We start from the raw sequence: 27,635 nt of genomic DNA, 5'->3' as shown, positions 1-27,635 counted from the left end.
AACTAAGACCTGGCACAACCAAATAAATAATTTTTTTTTTAAAAAGAAATACACTGGTACAGAGATTCATAGTATATTAATCAAATTAAGAGGCCTGTAATTTGCATGAAATAGAGAATTAAATTAAAAACTACAGTAAATTAGGCAATCCAGTCGAAACTATATATTGCCAGTTAATTGAACCAGTTGTGGCAGCAAAATACTTTCTTCTGGGGATTCTTTCAATATTAGTTATCCTTAATGTCATTATTAAATACTTATTAAAATCCTACTATTTGACAGCCCCTTAATTTGGTATAAAGACTGTAACAAGGAAATGAACACAGTCTCTGTCCATGAGGGCATTTCATGGCTGACCTCTGCACTCTTCTGTTAATACTGATTACAAAGCTGTGATAAAGACCCCTGGATTCCAGCTCTGCCAGGGAAGGGAGAGAAAACCTTGTGGGAAAGAGGCTATCTGACCTCAGTCACAAAGACTAAGGCTCGCCAGGCAAGCAAGGGAGAGAAAGGCATGTTACGTGGAAGAAACAATACATATAAAGACACTGGGAGAAGGACTTCCCTGGTAGCGCAGTGGTTAAGAATCCACCTGCCAAGGCAGGAGACACAGCTTCCATCCCTGGGTTGGGAAGATCCCACATGCCGTGGAGCAACTAAGCCCATGAGCCACAGCTACTGAGCCTGTGCTCTAGAGTCCGTGAGCCACAACTATTGAGCTCACGTGCCCCAACTTCTGAAGCCCACGCACCTAGAGCCCATGCTCTGCAGCAAGAGAAGTCACCACAATGAGAAGCCCATGTACCACTACAAAGTAGCCCCTGCTCACCGCAACTAGAGAAATCCCGTGCACAGCAATGAAGACCCAATGCAGCCAATAAGTAAATAAATAATAAAGACACTGGGGAAGACAGCATATATCTGAGACTATGGAGATATGGCAACTAAATGGAATGTGGGATCCTGGATTAGATTCTAGAATAGAAAAATGACATTACTGGGAAAACTGTGACATCCAAATAAGTTTTGTGTTAACAGTATTGTACCAAGGTTAATTTAGTTTCAATAAATGTGCTATGGTTATGTAAGATGTTAACATAAGGAGAAGTTGGTGAAGGGTATATGGGAATTTTCTGTACTATTTTTGCAATTCTTCTGTAAGTCTAAAATAACTTCAAAAACAACTGTTTTAAAAAGTACAGGTGTAGTCAGACAACTATATGTAGTTTAGTGTGGCTGAAGCCTGTGATTTTTTTCAATAGCAAAAAGGCCCTGGGACTACCTTAAACATCTTAAATAAGAAAAACTCAAGGTGATTCTGACAGCTGCCTCTTGTTTCAATTCCCCAGATTAAAGTACTACCAAGGAGGTGGCACTGACTGGTCGTGAAATCAAGTGTTTCATGACCAGTCAGTCGTGAGGGGGTGAGGGGGTGAGTGTGAGAAGTCAAGAAAAACTGCAGGTTTCTGTTCACCACAGGCGAGGATGGAGATGCAATAAGGAACTGAGTTTTGGACAAGCTGAGTCTGAGGTGTCTCTGGCGAACCCAAATGAAGATGTTCAGTAGGTGGGTCAAAGTCCTGGGCTACAAACCCAGATGTGGCCATCAGCAGCAGAGATGTGGCAGGTTAACCCACAGCAGGGGATGAGATGGTTCCAGAGCAGAGAAGACACAGGCAGTATCCAAGGATTCAATCCCCGATAACACCACCGTTTAAGATGTAGATAAGACACAAACTAGTATATACAGGATGGATACACAACAAGGTCCTACCGTACAGCACGGGGAACTATATTCAATATCCTGTGATAAACCACAATGGAAAAGAATATGAAAGAAAAAAAAAAGAATATGAAAGAGAATATATATGTGTATAATTGAGTCACTCTGCTATACAGCAGAAATCAACACAACATTGTAAATCAATTATACTTCAATAAAATTTTTTTAAAAAGATGCAGATACGAGAGAACAGTCTCCAAGGAGAAGGATGAAACTCAGAAGAACACTGCCAGACAGACCACGGAATATGTGATTTTCAAGAAGGGTAATCAACAGTGTCACATGCTACAGAGAAGTCAAGTAAGGGAAGATTCAGAAAGTGTCCAGTAGTGTTGGCCCCAGCATGGGTGCTAGTGACCTCAACAGAGAAACTTCACTTGAGCTGCGGGGACAGAAGTAGCCTGAGGAACAAATGGAATTGAGTGGCAGGAAGTAGAGACAGTGCGTGAAGACTGGCCTTTCCAGCAGGTGGCTGAAATGGGATGGGAAGAGGCAGTGTGGTAGCTATAACAATTTTGTTTGTCTTTAAAGAAAAAGGCTTGAGCGCGTTGAAGATCTGAGCCTACTGCCAGAAGAGAGGAAACACAGCAGCAGGAGCAAGAGATGACGTTGAGAGGAGCAAGGTCCCAGGGGAGTCAGGAGGGAGGAAGATCCTGAGGGAGGCAGGTGCAAGAGTCAGCCTTGGAGGGAAGGAGTCTTGCCCCATCCCCTGAGACGGAAAGCAGGAAGGAAGGGAAGGATGCAGATAAGTTTGCAGGTGGCAAAGGAGAGAACACAGGAAGTTAAGAGAGTTCCTGTCTGATGGCTTGTTTTCTCTGTTAAGGACATGGGAAGTGGTGAGGTAGGCAGAATGGTAAAACCTTGTCGATAGCTCTTGTGGGGACAGAGCAGGGGAGCGGATGAGTCTGCCTGCAGTGTGGATGGTCCTGCACCTATACCCATCAAGCTGATGCCCACCCACAGCAACTATGTAATTTCCTCCACTAATTAATGTTCAACCACCCAAGGAGGAGTAGAGAAGGGGGCAGTGTTGACAGACTGATCCAGGGCTGGTTTCTTCTTCCTATGCAGGCACAGCACAGCAGCACTAGAGCTCAAGGGATATTCTGAATAATAAAAAGAAGAAAGTGAAGTCAGGTGGGGTCCACTGGAGGAGGAGAAGACTGAAAAATAGGTATAGTCAGAAAATTGGAAGGTTGAAAGGTTGTGGTCAGGATATCGCGAATTTAGATTTTTGATTAGAAGTGGCTCTGGATGATCTCATCCATCCCTGCATCCAGTATTCATTTAGCACCCACATGGGAGGTCCTGCTGGCTGGGGATGAAGCAAGGCTGAAGGAGAGACCACAGTGAAACAGAACACAAACAAAGGTTGCTGGAGTTGAAGTGACCAAGAAATAAGAGGAGAAGGCACTGGACAGGTCAACCAGAAGGAGGAGACAACTTTGAACCAGGGGCTAGGCTGACTGTGGGAAAGTAAACAGCCACCCACCACCCCATCCTTCCTGGCCAGGAATATATACACAGATAGAAGGCAGCAACTAGGATGGGTAGAAAGTTGCAGCGCTGTATGGAATGAGCCTTATGGAGGACTGGGAGCTCTTTACAAGAGGGTAGAAAACCAGTATCTTTAAAGGCCCTGGGGCATTTAGAGACATCTGATGTCTGGACACTGGACACAAGGCTTCAGAAGATGAGCTCTCTCTACTCCAGAGGTTGTACAGGAAGCTCTCTTGGCAGGAGAGCCAGGGTTCAGTTGAGGCAGAGCATTTTAAAAGATTGAAGATGTAGTGATATTAGTAATTAGAATGAAAGGGCTTTCTTCACATCACATTAATAGCCCTCAGTGATAAGACCAAGTCCACTTATGAAGTTATCTTAGCCTTTCTTCTTTTTCAGTTTTCTTTTTTTGGTCTTGCTCCATGGCATGTGGGATCTTAGTTCCCTGATCAGGGATCGAACCCATGCCCCCTGCAGTGGAAGCACAGAGTTCTAACCACTGGACAACCAGGGAATTCCCCCATCTTAGCCCCCGCCCCCTTTTCTTTTCTTTTATTCCTGTTCAGCTTCTGTGTTCAGTTTGGCATGCTTTCATGCTAAACTTACCAGGTTATCTACTTTTTAATTTAATTTTGCAGTTGTTTACTATTTAACTTCTCTTACAGTGTATAATAAAACAAGGATTATGGGATCAATTCTCCTATGCCCAAGCCCAGGGTGGACAGATATGCTTCGGGCTCATCTAAGATCTATTGATCATGGTTACAGAGGCATGTCTTTCAGAACAGTTGGAGCAGCATGTGGAGTTCTCTGGACAGCAAGATGGGAGGCAAACCTATCAGTCTATCTGAATTTTTCAGATTTCTCTCATTTTTTTCATTTTACTTATAAATACAAACCTACTCTAGGAAAGGATAAGTGAAGAGCAACTCCATCTGAGAAACCCACCTCAAAGACGGTAACGAGTGCAGACTTCCATGGACCAGGTGGGGAACTGGGATATAGCATAAGAAACTGCAAAGTGGCAGGGAAAAAATATGAGCCACAAAGGGTTCACAAACAAACTTCCATGGTGCGAAAGTGAAATAAGCAAACTCGTAAAAGACTCTTACCATCTAGGCCATACATTAAATTAATCCCTTTCCCAACCAGGAAACATGATTATCCTCTACTCAGCTGATTTCTTATCTGGCCCTTCTCTTGCTCAGAAGCAATATATCCCACTCTAAGGAATCAGATTCTAAGCAAAACCTTGGCCTGGCTAAGTTAGGTCACTTGAGCCAAAGTGGTGTTAATCAACAATAATGAATTTGCAAAACCTCAATTTCTTTAAAGATAGATTGTATTATTATTATTACTTGTTTATACACACATACTAGACCTGAGGGTATTTTAGAATGTACTTCTAAGAACTAAAAATGCTTCACTGGAATAAGTCAGAATGGAGACTTGAGTGCACAGCTATTAACTTCCTATCCTCCTTTTTTGGATTCTCACATTATTCTTCTTAAGAGACTTGACTTTTGGAAAATGAATTTTCTTAAGCTCATTATTGCAATCTCTTTTCTTAGCTTGCTTTCCAGCAGGTAGCTGGCGAGGGGTAGCCAAAAATATCCCTACAAAGTTAAGGAAGACAACAATCCTACCAGAATGCAGCAAAATAACAGAACTTAATAAGATTAAATACTGTTACTAGCAAGTTAGCAATTCCAAAGACAGCTTTGGACTTATCCATCAACCACTTGGAGATGTTACTGATGTTCTGGGAGCTGAAAAGGGACCCTGGAAGCACAAAATCTTTAATGATAACCAATGAAGTTCTTTCACTTACCTTTCTGAAGCTATAACATTCAGATGTTTGCAGATTTCAGAGTTTATCTCCACTGAACACTACCAGTGATGTAATGGTAAAAACAACCTTAAAAGGGAGCTTTGCCCTCAGGATTCTTCAGCTCCTGCCTAAAGGATGAGTCGAGGTCCTTGCCAGACTACTGACTGTTAACAGCTCTGTGAGAATGATTTCCTTAAAAAACACACTCAGAAGAGGAGTCCAGCCATTGTCACAAAGGGAAATTATCTCTTTCATAAATTTTAGGTCCAAATTAGGTTATTTAATAGTCTACAGCTTTTTTCTTAGCTCACTGCAGGATTGAGTCTTTCAAATTAATATCTTACATGAGGAAGTAGATTTTAACTCTAAATATCCTACTATGAGCCACAGTTATTCTGTGTCATATCTACAAGAAAGAGTTAAGGACACTTTTTTTAAAAGCATTTTTTTTCTGTCTCTCATCAACCTTGGATTTCATAGATAGTACCTATCAATGAATGACATGGAATATGGTTTATAAAGATCTAGGGCAATTAACGTTTCTTCAGAACCTTACCATAGAGACTTCCTAGGTGGCGCAGTGGTTAAGATTCCACCTGCCAATGCAGGGGACACGGGTTCGATCCCTGCCCCAGAAAGATACCACACGCCACGGAGCAACTAAGTCTGTGCACCACAACTATTGAGCCTGTGCTCTAGAGCCCGTGAGCCACAACTACTGAGCCCATGTGCCACAACTACTGAAACCCACGAGCCTGGAGCCCATGCTCCGCAACAAGAGAGGCCACTGCAGTGAGAAGCCCGCGTACCACAACGAAGTGGCCCTGCTTGCCGCAGCTAGAGAAATCCTGTGTGCAGCATCAAAGACCCCACACAGCCAATAAAATAAATAAATAAATTAATTAATTAATTTTAAAAACAAACAAAAAAACATTATCATAAACAGTACTTTCAAGATTTTGTGACAGAAGAATGGCCTTTAGTTAGATCAATCTCCAGAATTAAATGGTATAAAATGAAGCTAAGTCTAACTCTGTCTCTTCTCATTTTTATTTTTTCAAAATGAAGATTTTAATGTTTTAAAATGACACACGCCCATTAACAAAACCTTTAAGAAATGTAAAAATAAAAATAAAGTCATAGTTAATGTTTTAGGATGTCCTTTCTAGCATCTCTATATGCATATATACATGTGGACATGCAGATACACAATTTTATAAAAAGTCTTATAGTAAATATATACATCTAGAAAATGCTGTTTATTACTATATCATAAACATTTTTCTCTGCACATAAAAATTTCCATTAGACATTATTTCAATAAATATGTAGTATTTCATTCATTATATAGCTATAACTAACTCATGTATTTAACCAGACCTATGTTATTGCTAACTTAGATTACTTTCAAGTTTTCCATATTTTAAGGAATCTGCAATGATCGTCCTTTGCTCACCTCGTCTGATTATGTTCTCCCAATAAATACTAAGATGTGGAATGGCTGAGCCAAAGAATATACACATTTAAAATATTGCATTGCCAAACTGTCCTCCAGAAAGACAATATTCACATTTCCTTTATGAATGCAAGTGTTCGTTTCCCTTTACACTTCTTTTCCAATTCTGGGTTTTAAAAATCTTTACCAACCTAAGGCCAAAAGATTTCCCATTTTTTATTTAACTTACATTTCTTTGATTATTTCTATATTTATTTTATATTCTTGCATTTATTATTTTTGAATAGCTTGTTTGTAGCATTTATTAAAATTTTTTTTAACTTATTTGTGATAACTCTTGGTAAACTGGGAATGGTCCCCCTTTGTAAGCTGTGTTGCAATGCTATTTCAGTTCATCATGTGTCTTTCAGCCTTGATTATGATGATTTTATCAATAAAGAGGTTTTAAACCTTATGTAGCCAAACTTACACATTTTTTTGCACCTGATTTCTAACATTTGAGAGGCATCATTAAAAAAGCCCTCCTTATCTGAACTTTCTAAAAAATGTTCATTCATATTACATAGGCTCTTACAGTTTTAATTTTTACATTTAATCTGGAATTTGCTTTGGTATAAGAAGCAAGGTAGGGATCCAGCTCTTTATTCTTCTCTATAACACCCACTGTGGTCACCTCAACATCACTTATTAAATGGGCTATTTTTTTACCCAATAATTTGAAATCCACTCCTCTCCCTATCTTTGTTTCTTTTGTTCAATTTTTTTAAAATTAATAAATTCACGGCTGCAATCAAGGAGCCTGTGCGCCACAGCAGAGGAAGCACAAATAAACATCATGCTCATAATAATGGTTTTATCATCAGAACCTGCAAGTGGCCTTAAGCTGAAACTGAACGTCTGGGCTCAGTATCTCAAAAAAAAAAAAAAAAACCCTGTCATCAACTAGACGAAAAACAAAAGATGTTATGCTTGGCAGGTGTTCCATACCTCTTTAAGCAACACTGAATAACCCTACTCATAAGCCAGCTCAGCTACTGAGGGTTTTTCTGTGGAGCTAATGCTTCCTGATGCATCTACAGGATGTAGGTCTGACCCAAAGTAGATGATCTACAGGTAGTACCCTGAGCCTCCTTTGTCATGGAGGAAGGTCACTGGGGACACCTGCCCGTTACATTGGTGATGCTTTCTTATGCTTCCTGCATCGGGATTCTGGGTATTCAGTGAAAATTTGTGCAAGGGCTTACGATGATTCAAAGCTCCACTTTTGAGAAAAATTTTGGTTCTGCCAAAGGCACCCGGACAGGCCCCTGGTAACAGAGTAAAATGATTCTTTGTCTGGGAATCAATACCAGTTGGACTCCTAAATGCTCACATGGAGAAGTGAGCTCTGCTACCTGTCCTCCTGGCATTTTAAGTGCATGGGTGTCTCTAATCAGCAACGAAGAATCTTGGTATTATTCATACCTGTTTAGAGGAAGTCAACCTGAACTTGACTGGAAACTTAGCACCTGCCCAAAAAACCCCTCCGACCCACAAGGGAGAGAGCCCACATTGTGAAATGTCATAAAGAAGTGATTTATTCTTCAAAATAATATTAGGAAGCTAATGATGACCTCACCCCTGCTTTTTCTGTGTGACGATTTAATGGTACCCAGAGACAAGATCACAAACATTCATATCAAGTACCATTTATGTCTTTTGGAAAACTAGAGCTGAAGACATTGCCTGCCACATTATCTATTTCACATAAAGGGGCCTCAGACGTAAACGTGATACAAACAGGTCATCTCAGGTGTCTACTGCATTTAGCTCTTCTGTTTGCTTTAGCGGTTACTCTGCTTTAAAACATTTTTTCTTTGTATTTTAACATTGTAGGTTCCTTTAAGTCACTTTTGAAGTCTAGAAAATATACATGCCAGAAATGGAGGGACTTTAACTGTTTTGTTCGCCACTATATTCCCAGTCGCTAGAAGAGTGCCTGACCTGTGGTTTGCAGTCAATGTGTTGAACAAACAACTAGAAAATAAATGATTCAGGAAATCTGCACATACATATCCACACACAAACAAAAATGACCAGGTGTCTTGTGCATGGACACTCATTTTACTAGCAATAATCCAAACGCAAAGAAAGTTTCTGTTTGTAATCTCCTTCCTTCCTTCAGTATGTCTTCACTGCACATCTGCCACGCGCCAGAACCCCTCTAACAAAGTGGCTGCTCTTGAAGGGCTCATAAATCCACCAGAGTTAAGTCGAGAGATCATGAGACGCTTATGGACAATGTAATGAGGACAACGGTAAGAGATGTGTGCAGATAACCAGGGAACACGTGGGAGGGCACATAGCCGGCTGGAAATACAGGGAGTAGGGCGCTGGGGCGTGGGGACCATTCTCCTGAATAAAGGTGCTGGCCCAGGTGAGCCTCTGCAGATGAGGAGGAGTCAACTGCGGGGAGACAGGGGCGTGCCAGGTGGAGCAGGGGGAACCAGGAGGCAGGAGGTGAGGAACTAGAAAGAGCCAGATGTTGCTGCAGCTTCAAGTGGAGGACCAGAAGGGGCAAGAGGTGAAGCAATAGGAAGGAGGCAGCCTGACACACCGGAAAGCCTACAACTTTCCCTCGCAGCAACGGGGAGCTTTTCAATGGGTTTAAATCAGGCAGGGGCCTGACTGAAAGATGCACCAGAGGGAGATAAGGCGCAGATGGGCAGGACTGGTTAGCCCAGGGGAGAGTAGACAAGAACTTGGAATAGCATGTGGTTACAGAAATGCAGAAACGCAAAGGAGAAATATTTTGGAGAAAATCATGTAGTTGAATTCTCTGTTTCATAGTCGCTAGTGTTTTTATTCCATACCTCATTATTACTGGTTTTCTCCGATAACTTCTAAGGATCTCTTGTTTCGTGAATGTTCTTTTCGTTGCCTACAATACTATCCCTCTTTCCAAATGCTTTTATAACAGTTCTTGATGCAAAAAAATAGAAAGTTAACAAGCACTAACGTTGTCTTGACAAAGAACAGCCATTTCTCTGCTTGCTTCATGAGAGCAGCAGACAGAAAAATGTAAAGCTGACCTTGCTAAATTTGTTTCTGGGGGTATACAGATCTTCAGATGAGAAAGCAGGTATTGGGAATATTTTAAAACTTATTTGTAAGGTTTATCTAATCCTATCACAGCAATGGAAAGGACTTTAAGGTCACCCTATAGACCTACCCAAATATCTACACTTCAATTAAGATGAAAAAAAAAATCATTAAAATATGTGTTAGAATATGAAAGAATACAGAGACAATATTCTCAAAAGACATTCTCCCTGTCAGCAGTCTTCCAAAAGAGTATCTTCACAGTCATTTTGTTCTCTTTTCCAGGGTGAGGATGAGACAGTGAGTTAGTAATTCTGCCCTGTTTTTCACAGCTGCCCCCAACATCTGACTGACATTACCTTATGCACAATGAGCTCGTGAGTGCCATCTGGAAGAGTTCTACCATCTTCCTGCATCAGGGGGACGAAGGAGAAGCCAAACAACTTCTTCTCTCCTTTCTCCTTTGCTGTAGGGGAAAAAAATTAGTCAATTTTTTGGAGTTAACTTAAGTACAGCTTATTTACAATGTTGTGTCAGTTTCAGGTGTACAGCAAAGTGATTCAGTCATATATGTATACATACTTTTTCAGATTCTTTTCCCTGATAGGTTATTACAAGATATTGGGTATAATTCCCTGTGAAAATCAGTCAATTATTTAAGTGTATGCTTACACAACTGTGTTCAGATACACAGATTGTGAAGATGTGCAATCATCAGGAAATATAATCCCCGACACACACATACACACACACACACACACACACACCAGCTCCTTTTACACAACGAAGAGCAGCTTTTATGATGGGACCTCTATCTACAGTAGCCACCCTCTAACCCTGTATTCCTGCCTTGTAATCTGCAAGTTACATTCCTTGACTAATTTTCTTCATGGGACTCATTATCTGAAATTATAGTGAATTTTTTTTCTTTTAATTTGTGGATTTCCTGTTTCTTCTCCTCACAACCCACCCTCCACTCCTGACCATAAGCACCATGAAGGGCAGGATTCTTGTCTGCTTTATTTCATCCTATGCTTGGTATCTCAAAGAATGTAGGTTTTCAATAAACGTATGGTACATAAATGAACGAATGAATGAATGAATGCATGTGAAATGCAATGTTTTGCTTACTCCTCACGGAAAGAGAGGCTCTCAGCTCTGCTCTGGTCCATGACAGTACTCTTCCTACAGCCACGTGTGTAAACACAGAGGCCTATGGAAGCCACCTCCTTGGAATAAGGCAAGCTGAAAAACATACACTGCGTTCTATAGTTTGATAAGCGCTTACTGCAGTAGTATTCTGGAAGGTGGAAATGAGGCAATGAGGTTTTCAGACGCCTAACTGTGAATCACAAGGACTAGAAATGTCAAGGGTCATTGGCAATTGTTTATACATAAGGAAACTGAGATGGTACAACATCAGGGAACCTGTTTCAGACCTCTTGAGTACCACTGACGTTCTTTCCACCCACCTTCTTTTCCTCTAAAAATGAAGAAAGCATGAAAAGAACCTGGTTTGCTCAACTGGACTCTCTCCTTGTATTTAGACGCGTAGGGAAGAGTTGCAGGGCCGGCAGCCATCGTGGGCTAGGTGGTTCTTCTCTCCCACACCAGTGCGGAAGTGGGAGTTATACCTGATAGAAAGTCTAGCTTTGGGATGCAGTAAGACCCTCACTAGAGGAGTCGGACATGGCGAGCCTGAGGCTCAGACGAGAGGCTCTAGCAACAAACACACGGCTTCTGGCATTTAACCACAGGGATGTGGAACCCTGCGCAGAGAGTAGTAATTCTGGCTGGCTCGCTTAGGCCCCTAGAATGAGGACATCCCTGAAAATGTGATTACGGCAACGGATTTTCTTTTTAAATCATTAATTTCAACCCCAGAGAAAAACTGGGGAAATTTAAAGTTAAACCAAAGTGACAGCGAAGATCTCTGGGAAGGGATTTCTACGTCAATAAGCATGCTGGGTGTGGAACCTACGATTCAGGGGAGAAGGCTTACTTAGAAATAACTTCCTAAGTTGACTTGACTGTCCTTTTGGTGTGGTTTTTGGTATTCAATTCAGAAAGATAAAAAGAATCCAAGATGCATAAAATTAACAAAGATAAGGAACAAATCAACAGTTTCCCCAAATTTGCCTTCTGCTATAAAATAAAAATAAATACCAAGCAAAGCTTAAAGTACACGGCCTTTTGTCCTGAGCTGTCAGATCAGGATTCATAAACTGAATGGACTCTTATGTATAATATGCATAACATGATCCCCTTTTACTAATAAAAACCCTGACTTTATGAATTCCACCTCCTAACTTTCCAATTCACTCTTTCTTGTATCTCAACCCCAACAACTCTGCCCCCTGGGGTCTGCAATTTGTTGACGCACCCCTCCTTTCCCTCCACTCCTAGTTCTCATTTCTACAGTCCATCATTCTAATCACTTGCTTGAAAATACCCTCAACCCCTCCCCCCTCCACACGTCCACTAATAAACACTGCACCCTAGTAAAATCCAATTTGTGGCTTATTCCATGCCTATACTAATCTAAGTTTAATTAATGCACACTAACCACAAAAGCACCCTGGGCTGGGCAAACTTTCCACCTTTACCTAAGGTAGAAACTCACTCTTCAACTTTTCTAGACAATAATTTCATCCATCCTCCTCCCCTCTCAAGCCTCCAATACCCTGACACTTTCCTCACTCTCAGTTCAGGTACAGAGAACTCCCACATCTCCAGCACCCATCGATTTCTGCCTTCCTGTACTAGGCCTGAACTGCCCACACTCCTACCCAAGGCCAATTCTTAACCTTGAGCACCGGGTCCACTGCTCCTTCCCCAACTCAAGGACACTGCTCCTACAGTGGTCCCCACTTCCTACATCATCGAATTTCCCCCCTCTACTGAATGATTTCTCCCAAAGAAACATGCTGTAAAAGCTCCATCTTAAAACAACAAAACAGACAAAAAAACCCCACCAAAAATCCAACTTTCTGTGACCCACTTTTTTCAAAGCTACCACCCCATTTCTCTGCTCACCTGTATTCTTTATAGCAAAGTTTCTCAAAAGATTTGTGTGTACTCACTGCTTGCCCTTCCTTTCTCCATCTTACTCTTTGACTCACTCCAGCCAGGCTTTCAATGCCACAAATCCACTAGGACCACTTGTCAGGTTCAATGACCTCCACAATGCCAAATCAGGTGATAATTTCTCTGTCCTTACCTTGCTTATCCCTGGCACCTAATACATCTGATCAACTCCCTCTTGAAAAACTTTCTTCATTTAGTCTCCTGTATCCTATTCTTTCTTGATTTTCCTTCAACCTCACTGGCTATTCCTTCTTAATCGACATAAAGGCTACTTTTCATTCTCCAGAAATCTAAACGTGTCAGTGCCCCAGGGATCCATCCTTGGACTTCCCTTTGCTATCTAAACTTACTTAGACATCTCACCAGTCTCATAGCTTTGAAAATCCTCAATGTCCATGACGTGCTGGAGTTGGCCTGCACTGGCTCACAAGAACTGACAGTGTGTATCTTGCCCCAACTCCAAGATCAGTGAGGTCATGCTGGCAGCTTGAAATTGACCACAGTGGGAGTATTACTCCATGGAAATCAGCAAATGCTATAATTTAGGACTGCCCCTCCCCTCCATCACCCTTAGTGCTGGTTAAATATTTATAGCACACCACTGAACTATATGTTCTCATTATCAAGTTTAAGTCTCCAGCTTGGATCTCATTCAACTGCCTACTTGACACCTTGAATGTCTAAGAGACTTCTCAGACTTAACATATTTAAAATGGAATGTTTGATTTTTACTCTCCAAACATATTCTTCCTGTTGTCTTCCCCACTTCATTAAATGACCACTTCTTTCTGAGGCCAAAATCTTGAGGTCAACCTTGAATTTTCTCCTTCTTTTACACCCAATATGTCAATAAATCTGTAGAGAAGAATCAAAGCACTGAAATCTGTTACTCGGAAGACTGCAGAAGCCTCTCAAATGGCCTTTCTGTTCCCCTATGGGCCACCTACAATCTCTCATCCATACAGCAGCCAGACTTATCTTCAATCTAAAATCTCTAATGCCTCTTCTCACTCCAAATAAAGTCCAAAGTCCTTCCCATCACCTAAAAGACAATAGGGGATCTGGCTCCCCTGCTACCTCTCTGGGTCTCACCTCCAAACTTTCCCACTTGCTCGTTCTGGCCTCCTTGCTATTCCTTGAAAGTGCCAACCGTGTTTCAACCTCAAGTGTTTTACACTTACTGTTCTATATGCCAGGAATATTCTTTCCCCAGATACCCAAAGGCTCACACCTTCACTTCTTTTATGGTGTTGGCACACATCTTTATCAGAGAGGTCTATCCTGACTGCCCTATGTAGAACAGCAACATAGCACCATTGCTTTCTAGCACCTAACTCCAGTCTCGTCTTCTTCACAGTACTTAACACTACTTGACATATTATACGTCTATTTGCATGTGCATTGTCTGTCTTCCCTCTCCAGAGTGAAAGATCTATGAGAGGAGGTATTTTTTTGTGTTCACTGATGTATTTTCAATGCCCAGTAAAATGACTGACATATAGCAGGTATTTAATACATATTTGTTTCACGAATAAATATTTTTAAATTGATAAAATGACTACATTGATTACTTGTAGTTTATGGGATTACGGGGATTTTCTTTCTTCTTTATACTATGCTGTTTCTTCTGAATTTTAACAATGAACATTAAAAAAAAAAAAAAAACACCCCAAAACACCCTGTGGACAATGTTTGAAGTGCAAGGACAAGAGGGCAGAGGTCTAACAGGGTTCTACTGAAAATCACCGTTAGTCCAATCTCCAAGTTCTGAGTTATAGTAATCTTCTCCAAATGTTCTTTCTCCTTTTTCTCCCATTTCATTTTTATTTTCCTCTTTTTCTTCCTGAAAGCTCAAAGCTCATATTAGGCCCAAGTGAGAATTTGTAACAAAGACTGGTGGAAGAAATGGTGTGGCACCACACCAAGTCCTTTATGCTTTCCCACGTTAAATCCTACCCATGAAACTCTTCTGCAAATTTGGAAGGATGGTAAGACCCTGCTAACCATCTCCCTACATTCTGAAACATCCACAAAAACATAATTTGTGGTGCTTCCTGAGTTAATTCCAAAATATGCCATAATCCCAGCAACAAGACAAAGTCCCTCTCCTCTCCCTGAATCTTGGGTGAGTTACACAGCACCCAGGCGAGGTCACCGCATATCTACTGGCAATGCTTACGTTCCTTCCAGGTGAGAGAGGAGTCTGCTGCTTCCCCAATAATGTGATTCTTTTCTATCTCTTGATTATTAGACTTCTCTTGAAGAAAGATTCACCAGAACCTTCTCTGGTTACAACATATACTACCAGAAGTGCACACTTCCAAGGTACAGGGAAACCCAGAAGATCCCTGGACTGGGGGCATTACTTGATTCTCGTTTGAATACTGTTTGAGAATGCACTGTGATATAGATATACGCAAATCAATATGAATCTGAGCCAATCAGAGGCTTTCCTAGTGACTTCCCATGCCTAGGGAAGTCGCCAAGGGTTCCCGAGCTGTCGGAGAGCTGGATCAGTTCTGGCTGGAGAGACAGTAGATGCATCAGGACTGCGGAAGACTACCCAAGCCAGTCAGGTATTTAGTGCTGCATCTTCTCTTTCTGTCGAGTCTTTCCAGACTGTGAAAGTGATTAACTGATTTTTATGAAAGTGATCAACTTAAGAACCACCTTATAGATTTCCACAGGTATTTTGTTTCCTCCTTCTCTTCCATCTCCTTCCATAGAGGTTATTGGTTCTTCAAGAAGTGAGCCCATTCACCTCTCAGGACTCCACGCACCTTTGTTTCTCCCTTGTGGAGGTCTCCGGTTTGTTACACACTTTCTACAGATCAGCCCACACTGTTGTTTCAGCTCAGGAAGCAGACTACCCAGCACAACAAAGCCACGGAGACAATCCCGCCAAACACTTACTGGAACAATGCCGAAACTCAAAGCGGATGTGCGCGCCCCTGAATTTATCCACAGGGATAGGAAGTTTCAGCAGCTCGGACCACCTGGGACTGTTGTTATGATAAAGCACAAAGGAGTGGTACTCGCTAGCTGGTGGCTCTCCAGAGCCGAAGGAGATAAAATCCTAACAAAGGAAACATGCAGGTTAAAGACAGTTTCATTTCAAGATGATCTGGGGAGGAGCAGAGCAATTGCTTTGTTGTATCTGCCTGATCCCCAAATAGCACTTCATGTGAAATTACCTCCTCAGTTCTTTGCAGGGCTGTTTCTGGACTTGCTTCTGCTGACAGGCTGTGTCTTTCATCCTGAGGCTAGCCTCCCAGGGTCTACTTGGCTAAGCGTGGACCTCAGTGACGCGAGTGAAACGGGCAACTGCATGCCCAATTTGGAGTCAACTACATGGTAAAATTCTCAACTGGCCACAGCCAAAAGCCTGTTCTGTGCCTTCCTATAAAACTCACTAAGCCCTGAGGCTCACATGAAACACTTCTTCCACAAAGGAACCTGATATAATCACCCCAATTAGTAATACTCTAATCTTCATGCCCTATTTTGGTCAAAATGAAAATCCTATTTTGGTCAAAATGAAAATACACAGGTTTACATATGATTTTTTTTTTGTTTTACTAATTGCCAAAAGCAAAACTATGCATCTTCAAAACTATGACAGTTGAAACGGGAAAAATGAAATGGCATAAAAATGCTACATTTAAGGAAGAGCTGTTATGAGGACATTGTTGACACAATCAATTAAACAAACTATGAAAGCCTTTTTGTTTTTCTACTTTCTTTTTGAAAGGCATTTTAATAATTAAAAAAAAAAAACGACACAGGGCTGGAGAAGAAAAATAAGATTGAAAATACTGCAAATCAGAAATTAACTGATTGCACTAAAAATGAACCCAAAGCAAGGATGTGGAATTGTTTTACCAAAGAGAAAGCATTAACGTACCTTCAAGGCCTGGCCACTACTCTCCACAATGAACATCGTAACTTCCACGTTTCTGGCCACGCTCTTTCCTCCTTTCTCAAATTCTCCCCTTTCTATAGTAATGTATAAATCGTTCCGCATTTCACCTAGTAGGAGAAGAAAATCAAAACCATATTATATATAGTAGGAAGTGTAATAAAGTACTCTATCAGAAAAATTTTAGTTCATAAAAAATAGCCGGAACATACATAGAAAAGTAAAAAATACAATAGTTATACTTTTATAAAAAGGTCCCCACCCTTTCTGCCAACATCCAAGAAAAGCAAAGGCCAGCTTCTGCTAGTCTGAATTAGCAATACTAGAAATGTACATTTAGGAGGTGAATACTGGGCCTGGGTAGGAAGATGTTGTCAAGTTTCACCATATTTCAATATTCCCTTCATTTTCATTTATGAGGTATGATTACAAAATGATAGCCTAGCAGGGGTGGCTCAAAGAAACTAGTCTTAATACTTTATAGTCACAGCACTTAGAGAAGAAGAAATACCTAAATGGAAGAAAATGATAGGACTGCAAAGGGTACAGTTACAATTTAAATATTTTCCAAAATTCATGGACAAAATGATTTCACTGCTGGAAGAATCCAGATTAGTGCTACATGAACACAGATGTAGAATAGGTCAGTCATATAGACACACTTGGCTTAATATTTCTTGCCATCAAGCTATAAAACAAACAAGAAAGGCCCTGGATTCAAACTGACATAGTCTATGTACACATATATCATCTATTTTTTTTCTCCATTGGCTATTTATAAAACTTGAATGCTTTTTCATCTTGCCCCTTTCTTATTACTGCAAGAAAAAAACAGAAATTTGATGCCAACTAGCGAAGGGAGGCAAACCTGCTTGACAGCATGCTTTTACCTCCCCTGTAAGAATTAAATTAGGGGTAAGCAGTGAGCGCATATAGACATGAGAAGTAAGTAAACAAAGTGTGACTAGAAAGTTTTTGAAGGTACATGTTGGCAAGGTTGAATTTACTTTTACTTAACACAGCTTTCAAACATTTGAAGGCTTAAAAGCAGTATTTATTTTTTCCTAATAAAAGACCTCTCCTTAAGAAAGCAAATCACCAGAAGGAACAATAACCATACAAATATGCCCACACTTGGGAAAATTATCAAACTTCCTGACCAAAGTGTGTATAAGAAAGTACCCTAGCTTTCAAAACCATGGGGGAATACCAGTGTGCCTGGTCACCTTCCTTCACAAAGACCAACTTTTTTTTTTTTTTTTTTACAAAGACCAACTTTTAACGAGAGCATCATTTGCAAATGACCTCGACTGACCAGGAAACAGATGGGCCATAAAAGAGAAAAACTGAATAAGCTCTAAAAAGGATGAAGTCTCGGCCACGCTTTACAAAGAGTATATAAGAAATACATCAGTGGAAACAACTGATACTGTGTCTCTGTCTTACGAATTTCTCAGTGCTCTCATACAGCTCATACAAATCAACGTGGAAAGGCAATGCACTTGGAATTCCAGGAGAAAAGCAACATATTTCAACACATGTAAAATTATATTCGTATGCTTCGAAAGTTTTTTTGTTTTAACCATCTCCATTGAAAAAATTTTGGAACTTACACAATGCTTTATGTCAATTATATCTCAATAAAAATAAATTTAAAAATACAAATAAAAAAAATTTTGGAGAAAATGGCCCAGTAAATTTTACAAGTTTTCTACACTGTTTTATAATCCAGTTCATTTAATTGCTACATATTTATCATTTTATTCATACATGCATAGCACACATTCTCAATGCTATTTAACACTTCCATTACAGAATAAATAAGCTCACAAACTTTATCCTCCGAATCCATCAATTTCAACTCAGAACAGGTCTGCAATGTTAATGTTCTGTACCTGTGCTATTTCAACAATCTGTTTGGGAGGAAATTTTCGACAATAGTTTTCCCGCGAACAGATTTGGCAGGAAAAAAACACAATACAAAAATCAAGGTACTTTAGAGCAAAAGATGCTAGTTAATAGCAGCAAAATTCCTCTGCTTCTGGAGTAGGTGACACATGATGAGTGGCTGTGCTTATACACAGGCTATAAAACACACACTGATTAATGGGAAGTACAGCTACAGGGGTTTTTACCTTAGAAATTTCTCATAATGAGTGATTAGCTTGTCCAAACCACATGGGGATTAACTGCCCTGCAAAATGAAGAATAAGTATTTCTTGGGAGGGGGATTTCCAACTCTCATCTGTTGGAAGGACCGGCAACTCTGACTTAAGCAAAGACAAGCAGGGATGAAGGAGGTCTGAAAGGCAACCTCTTTCCCCCTGTGTGCAGGCTGGACCCTATGTAAAAACAGGGATCGGGGGAGAGTAACATATTGCCAGTGCTGGGAAATTGTTTCTTCATGTATTCATTCAGCCGTGAGCACCTACTATGTGCCAGATGTTATTCTAGGCCTGGTAGACTCAGCAGTGAACAAAGCAAAAATGCCTTCCCTGTGGAGGGATTCTAGTAGGAGGAGGTCTTGGACAAAGAAGTAAAACATAGAGCATGCTAAATGATGCTAAGTGTCATGGATAAAAGTAAGACAGAGAAGGGGACGGGGTGCTGCATAGGGCAGAGAGGGTGTCACATGAGAGAGGCCCTCACCAAGAGGATGAGACATCTGCGGAAGCTATGGTGTGTTTCCAAAGCAAGCAAAGTTAAAAATGGCCTTCACTTCCCAAATGGACCCCTAGAGCTGGTTTAGCTTATCATTTAGCTGGATTCCTCTAACTCCTCTGAGTTCAAAGAAGCCTAAAAAGTGTAGGGCCACTAGAAGGCTGGAATAAGGAGATCTGAATTAAAATCTTTCTCAGCTACTGTCTACTCTCTGTGACATTAGTTTAGACAGGGTAAGGGAAACCTCAGAGTTCCAAGTTCTCATGTCATAAAAGTGGGGATGGAGTAAAGGCAGAGGTAGGGATGGGAGAGGCAGTAGGAGGGACGAGACTACTTTATTACGTTATGCTTGCTGTTTCTGTGACTTACAAAAGAACTTCTGGAATATAACACATTCATAAATTAAAACACCATATACATATCCTTTACTTTTCTGTTCTTTAACGGTCACTGTCCCTAGAACCCCCTTTACCTTTTACAAAATTTTTAGACTAAAATAAGATTTCTTTGAAAAAGAGAATACATGACAAGAACATTTCCCCTGGACGACATTCTACATGTGTCCCCCCAGGAATCTGTAGCTTGCTATGCTCTAATACTGCAAGGTGCCACGTTTTGCCAAAATACACAGAAGGATAAAAGTTGAAAGAAGTGCTAATTAGAGTCAATACACTTGAGGTTGGCTCTGGAGAAAACTAATAAGCCCAAAGGGTGTTAAGAAAGCCTCTTGGGTAATTAAGAGAGAAATCATAAAGTGAGTATGAAATGGAGTCATAGCACCAATCGTGAAAAGCTACTTGCCTGACAATGTGTATTAATACCATGAACATCTTAAACTTAGTACTCAGTAAATTTGATGCGCTTGACACTTTCCTCTGTTTCACAGGTTCATTGGCTGGGAAGCCTTTACACGTTTTGAAGGTTTCTCAAAACATCACTGTAGATGAGATAAAGATAAGGCCACAGAAATAGGAACAAATTCAAAAGAGTTTGACTACAATCAAATGGGGTTGATTTATGGCTTGAGCAGTGGCCAAAAACCTCGATTCTTTATTCTATTCTATGAATGCCTTGGATAAAGGCACAGAGGGCACAGTCATCACATCAAGTAAACCACTGTCCCCAGCCACAGGGGCTAATCCAGTGCCTCTTCTGTGCTCAATATTTGTTACTATGTTTGGAACTAGAAAAGGAAAATTCCTGTCTTTCCTAAAAACAAAAGAGCATATGTAAAAGGCTGGATTTTTTGTGAACTTTGATGATGAGGAGGATGGTGATGGTTAGTAGTAGACAGTAGCAGATCGACAGCAATTAGGTACTTTGCCAAGTGCTATAAGTAGAATATCTCATTAAATCCTCACATTAACTTTATGAAAAGCCCCTATCATTACCACTTTACAGATGAGGAAACTGAAGTATAGAGATTAAGAAACATGTCCAAAGTACTGTCAGTACCTCTGCTTTACCCATGAAAATGTAACTCAATTAGATGAGAACATTCATCAAATAAGCTAGTGCAATTCAGCCTCTGTCTCCAAAACATCAGTGCCTTGAACAAGGAAAGCATTAGTCCCACCCTAACTGGCCAGGCCAGTTGTGAAGCAATGATTTCACTTCTAGGACAGAGACAGACAGAAATGCTATCATCCAGACCATAAATGATACGAAGAGGGGATTCATCAGCGGAGAGATGAGGGAGACAAGAGTTAACTGAACTTTAAAATGCTGAGGTTACAAGCAGAAAAACTCCACCCAGTGGATAGAAGGTAGAGGGAGACTAGTTCAACATGAAAGCGGCTATTTTGCGAGACGATGTAAGATGGGATGATGTGACCTTCGCCATCATTAACATTCAAGTACAAGCCAGAAAACCATCCCCAGGGACCTGAGGAAGAAGCTCATGCACTGGACATGGCTGGGCTGGATGGCCCTTCATGTGTAGCAGGCACCCCCTTAGCTCCCCAAAGATGTCCATGTCCTAATCCCGGGAATCTGTATAGGTTACCTTACACGGCAAAGGGGACTTTGCAGATGTGATTAAGTTAAGAATCTTGAGATGGGGAGAGTCTCTTGGATTATCAGGGTGGGCTCAAGATAACTACCAAGGTCCTTATGAGAGGCAGGCAGAAGGTCAGGGTCAGAAAAGGGGATATGATGAGAGAAGCAGAGGTTGAATGCTGTGGGGCCATGAGCGAAGAGTACAGGCCATCTCCAGAAGCTGGAAAAGGTAAGGAAGTGGATTCTCCTTTAGAGCCATCGGAAGAAATGCAGCCCTGATATTAGCCTAGTGAGACCTGTGCAAACGTTTCATCTCCAGAGCTGCAAAACAATACATGGTGACGATTTGTTACAGCAGCCATAGGATACTCATACAATATGCCACCCACACCTAAGCTTCCACCACTTCCTTCAAGGAGGGGGCCGGGCAAGGGACAGGAGCAAGGTTCGCAGGTAACTGGGAATCAAAGCAAACTACACACAGGGAAAATGTATGTATGGGATGAAAAATAAACCTTGGATTTCTCACACAGAGTACACTTGAATAAAATATATCTGTTGTTCTCATGTCTGTTTTGCTTTATTTTAAAGAGTACTCTGAGATGCTGAACTTTTAAGGGGGTGGCTTTTTAATTTTTGTTTATGACTATCAAGTAAGCAATGGCAAACGATACAACAGCAACCATGAAGGGCTTTCCAGACACCGGTGCTTAGAGACAGGAGCAGGGATGGGCTGCCCCATCATACTCTGGGACAATGCATGCATTTCTGGTGGTGCCAGTTGAGCAAAGTCCCATATCCTTGTGCAGTGGGGCATGTAAGCTTCACAATTTGGGGGCACCAGCCTCTCTCACAATCTGATCTGGGGCTGGAATCCACCCTTAGGGTGACACAGTAGAATCTCACCCTCCCTCTCTCTTTGGTCACTAAGGCATTTATTGGTTGAAAGACCACCACCCTCTTGGTGGCATGATCAGGGGATTCAGATCTACATCAAGTAGTTACACCTGTATGATGTGGCGGCCCAGTGACTGGGACTAGGGGGATGGAGAGCTTTGGTAGATTTAGGATATATTTTTAGGGAAGATCAAATCAATCTGCTTTCTCCAAAAGAAGGATTATTTGAGGAAATTCCATCTGGTGATGTACATGTCTTTATCAGTAAGTGGTATATAATAATAATATATATTTTTAAAAGAATAAAATTATGTATCTTCTTAAATGGGAGGCAAACACATCTACAACATTCTTCTTACCCTAGTCTTGTAAATCACTATCCAGTCAACTTTGACCAAATAGAAGTTTGACTTATCTGAACTACTGCCTAAAGACCAAAGAAAAAGTAGGCTTACTCTGGAAAATACTTGTAAGATAAACAAATAAACCTTGAAATCACTATCACAGTTACTATGCTGGCAACCATTTGAAATACAGGCTCTGTTAATCTTTTTTGGTGAGTCTCTAGCCTCCAAATCTCAACCCCTCTCTCATCACTCCACCACTTTTCCTTAATTCCTTTATGGATTAGAAACTTCAAAGATGTACTAAAAGTGAATGCACTGGAAGGTATTAATTAGGTGTCCCCTAACCACGAGGGATAGTTTTACTGGTTGATATGTGAGAACAAGTCTCCAGGAGACAGGGTACAGGTAAGGAAGATAAAGTAGGGAGACCAGGATGATTGCCTAGAGAGAATCAAAAACTCAGAACTACCATATGATCCAGTAATCCCACTCCCGGGCATATACCCAGAGAAAACCATAATCCCAAAAGAAACATGTACCGTAATGTTCATTGCAGCACTATTTACAATAGCCAGGACATGGAAGCAACCTAAACGCCCATCAACAAAGGAATGGATAAAGAAGATGTGGCATATATATACAATGGGATATTACTCAACCATAAAAAGGAATGAAATGGAGCTATACGTGATGAGGTGGATAGACCTAGAGTCTGTCATACAGAGTGAAATAAGCTAGAAAGAGAAAAACAAATATTGTATGCTAACCCATATATACGGAATCTAAAAAAAAAAAAAAAAAAAATGGTCCTGATGAATCCAGTGACAGGGCAAGAATAAGGATACAGATGCAGAGAATGGACTTGAGGACACGGGGTTGGGGGCAGGGGGCGGGGGGCGAAGGGGAAGGTGGGACGAAGTGAGAGAGTAGCATAGACATATATATACTACCAACTGTAAAAGAGATAGCTAGTGGGAAGTTGCTGTATAACAAAGGGAGATCAACTCGATGATGGGTGATGCCTTGGAGGAACAGGACAGGGAGGGTGGGGGGGAGTCGCAGGAGGGAGGGGATATGGGGATATATGTATAAATACAGCTGATTGACTTTGGTGTACCTCATAAGCTGGTACAAGAGTGTAAAGCAATTATATTCCAATAAAGAACTTAAAAAAAAAACAAACCTCAGAATAAGAAAGGACCCTTAGGGTGGGAGGAGGACATGGCCTGATCTCCCATGACATTCCTGACACGTCAGCCAGCTTTGTTCCAAAACGACTGGTGGATAGAAACTTAGTCCTTCCTGATAAGGCTCGAGGTCTGCTTTGTATATAGTCTGTTAAGACATTTAGAGCTTGGCTGTCCAATCCCGTAACCACTGCCACATGTAGCAACTGAGTCCTTGAAATGTGACTTGGCTGAAAAGAGATGTGCTGTAATGTATAATAGTTACCAGCCTTCAGAGACTTAGCTGAAATAGTGTAAAATCTCTCATTACAAATTTTTTATATGCATTATCTGTTGAAATGATATTTTGGATGTGTTGGGTTAAATAAAATATATTGTTAAAATTAATTTCACCTCTTTCTACTTTTTTTAAGTGGTTACTAGAAAAGTTAAAATTACATCTGTGGCTTGCATTATATTTCTACTGGAGAGCACTGATTCAAACATTTTTGCTGCCCTCCCTCTCATGGGCTCAGAGACCAGACCATGGAACTTTCTACAGTTACTTGGTTCATAGGTGGCAGTGATGGAGCTTCACAGAGGGTGACTTTTCTTCTTTGGAAATTAGGCACCCTTAGAAACAAAGTGCCGAATGACTGACCCTTAGCAACAGGGAGAGTTCAGAGGACTTCATGACAGGCCGAAAGCACGGGGCAGGTCACCTCTTTATACCAGGTGACATTCCAGAGACCAGCCCATGTAAAAGCCAGGCCAAGGGGAAAATCTCTGCTTCCATGGTTTTCCCATTCCAAAAAGAGTTTGGCATTGATGACATTCTGTGACCCTCAAGAAGAGTTCTGTGTACGTTCCTGTTAGTGTCGGGACCACAGAGAATTCTTTCTGCAGAAAGCAGTGACTAATCTAATGAAGGTCCCGTAGGCATAAACACGTGCCTCAGCCATCCTGACCCCTATCAGAACACACATTAGCTCTGAAGGACAAGTCTAGAAAAACAAAAGGAAAAAAACCCATCATGCTAGCAGACTGTCAATACAACACTGTGATCAAAAATGCTGTTCATGTACATTTTCTCACTGAAAATTCAGCTCAAGTTTTCATCAGAGCCACCAGTGAGAATTGAGAAGTCAAAATTCTGAAAATAACGAAGAAAAACAAAACAATGGCTGTTACGTTTGCTAATGCATAACAATCCATTGAGTTGCATAGTTGCTGTCAGCTGTTTTAAGTTAATACACACAACTCTCCCTTTTCCATCTAATCTGAAAGACTCAGAAGCCAGAGAAGAAAAATGAGAGAAGAAAAAGAAGAAAGCACTTTAAAAGAAATCTCTTGCCGTCTTGGGCACTGCAGTCATGTGTCTGGGAAGATGGATTCCCCTGGTCAGCATGAACTCTGCCGTTGCAAGGCGGTGCAGGAAAGGAACAGGAGCGAGCCTTATTCCACAGAAAGTTCATTTCCATCATTAAAGCCAGACAAGAGCTGTGTGAGTACAGCACATCCCAGACAATTATTCCACCAGTGAAGTGTCATGTTGCTTTATATTTTTCCATTTCTCAATGATACTGCTCGGAGACCAAGCTGAGGAATTCTTCTAACAGCTGGCTGCATTCTGTTCTAAAATATGTTTTTTATATTAGATTTACCCATCAATTTGCTTCCCAGTGGGATGAAATTTTTTTCTTTTTGGTTAAAGAGGAAATTCCAGCTATTTATAGCAACTGAAGGAAATAATGAACAGTTGCAAGAGCCACCGAATCACATGCCACCAAGTAAACAGTGCTATAAACAGTCATTTTTGACAACAGCAACAGGAGATGCCGAGGCAGACTGGGTCCCTAGGCTAGGTCAGGTTATTTCAGGAAAGTTTCCAGGCTGTTCTCTTAGCCCTCCCTGAATGAATGAATTTCCATCATTCATGATGGATCACAAAATGCCGCGACGGTCCATGCCGGTCAGTTTCTGCATCATGTTAGGTCTTTATGGACAACAATCCTACCCTCAGTCTCCGAGCCACACCAGGAGCCTTGTCAGGTGCAACTTCCATTGCTTGCTTTTTACACATGGGATTTAAACAGTGATTTAAAGGATCTCGTTTCTAAAAACACTGTCGACAATTTGAGACTCCTTGGTCTTTCTATTTTTTTGCTGTTTGTGGAAAGTAGGATGTGGAGCCGTGAGAAAGACTATTACTTGGCATTTACTTTGATGGTGTGAATCTCCTTAATCTCTACCATTTCCACTCAGAAACAAACACTTCTTTGGGAGTCTCTTTTGGTTGCTAACATAGACCTGATTTACACATATAAACAGAACAAGGAGACGTGTAGAAATACACACGGCGTTTGCATGTGACTGCTTATTTACATACACATATACACACTATCTCTGGTGGAAAAACCCTCCAAGAAAGGCTAACCATTGCTTAGTAACTGTTCTTACCAAAACCTGTAAGGATTTCCCCTAAGTGACTTCAATAACACTTTCCACCAAAGGGTAAAATATTTTCTGGATTCTACCTCAGTTTTCCTTCTCATAATGAAATGCAGTCATGGCCCCCACAAGTTATCCGCCCTAATATAATAAAAATGTAAAGATTTTTTAAAAAGAATGAAATACCTCATTTTATTCTCCAGCATGGCCCATTTGAACTCTTTCAAGCTAACAATCTGAAAAATTTCTCAAGTGTCTAAAGCAGACAAAATAACCATATTTTATCATGTGGTTCATCCCAAGTCACCTACCAGGCATAATAATATTAGAAAACCCCAACTTCCTGGTGATGGATACTCCATGAGAAAAGACTGATGAATATTCTCTTCTGATCTGTTCAATGTCTCCGTGTAAGAGTTGTAGGGAAACTGCTAAACCTAAAATAAATGAGACCAGAGTTAAAAATAGAAGGATAGAGACAGCACGAACAGAAACTGAAATTGTTTCAACAGGCCCAAATCTATGGCATCATTGTTTTAAACTAAAGATTACTATTCAGACAAAATCCACAGAATCTGTAAGACAAATACCTAGAGAATACTTTTCCAACTTTACTACCTGAGTTTTCCCATTTATAAGACGGTTCCTAAAAACTGGGAAAAAACCTGAACAGAACACTAAGCAGAGGAAGTCTGACTTCCAGCCCCAACAACCCCCTTTTCAGCCCCGGTAAGAGAGAAACACCCCTCCGGCAACCTCATCCCAGCAACTGACAGGGGCTATCCAGCCCTTAGACAACACTGATTTCAAAATGGTAGCTCCAATTTTTTTTTAAACTCTATGAGGTCCGTGAATAATCACGTACCAAATATCATAAATATGAACACAAATCTAAAGACATAATAATTCAAAGATTTTAAGGATATTCATGGAGATTTAAAAAAAAAATTTAACTAACAAAGGTGATCATAATGAAACCAAGATTATATTCTTAATATTATATACGGTAGAAACTCATAATCACATTATATTCTACTGAGCAGAATTTAGCAGGATGCAGGCCACTTTGATAAAAGGAAATTAAATCAGTAAAATAGTAAAATTATCTTTTTGTTACCTCAATTATAGTGACATTATTACAGTGGGCTACATTGAAGAATTTTTTCGTATCTTATTTTCCCAACTCTCAGGCAAGAGCTATAGAAAAGAAATTAATGTAGTATCTTTTTTAAAAAATTTTATATTGGAGCATAGTTGATAGTTGTGATAGTTTCAGGTGTATAGCAAACTGATTCAGTTATTTGTACACATGTATCTATTCTTTTTCGAATTCTTTTCCCTTTTAGGTTGTTACATAACATGAGCAGAGTTCCCTGTGCTATACAGTAGGTCCTTGTTGGTTATCTATTTTCAATATAGTAGTGTGTACATGTCAATCCCAAACTTCCAGTCTATTCC

General features: G+C 40.6%; 1 protein-coding gene across 8 annotated transcripts in view; it reads right to left on the bottom strand.

The window, feature by feature from the left end:
* The window catches only part of DOCK4 (dedicator of cytokinesis 4), a 444,122-nt gene that overhangs the window by 149,955 nt on the left and 266,532 nt on the right, over nt 1-27,635 (bottom strand). For all 8 annotated transcript variants that reach the window (XM_057733986.1, XM_057733987.1, XM_057733988.1 and 5 more), the window contains 4 exons: nt 26,489-26,614; nt 16,643-16,767; nt 15,652-15,814; nt 10,011-10,117 (listed from right to left, as the gene is read on the bottom strand). In XM_057733986.1, coding sequence (XP_057589969.1) covers nt 10,011-10,117; nt 15,652-15,814; nt 16,643-16,767; nt 26,489-26,614 — 521 coding nt within the window. The remainder of the gene's footprint in view (nt 1-10,010; nt 10,118-15,651; nt 15,815-16,642; nt 16,768-26,488; nt 26,615-27,635) is intronic.

Source organism: Hippopotamus amphibius, chromosome 4 (genome assembly GCF_030028045.1).
Source record: "Hippopotamus amphibius kiboko isolate mHipAmp2 chromosome 4, mHipAmp2.hap2, whole genome shotgun sequence".
NCBI classification, from domain to species: domain Eukaryota; kingdom Metazoa; phylum Chordata; class Mammalia; order Artiodactyla; family Hippopotamidae; genus Hippopotamus; species Hippopotamus amphibius.
The sequence above is the reverse complement of the archived record's forward strand: the minus strand, read 5'-3'. Positions and strand labels throughout refer to the sequence as shown.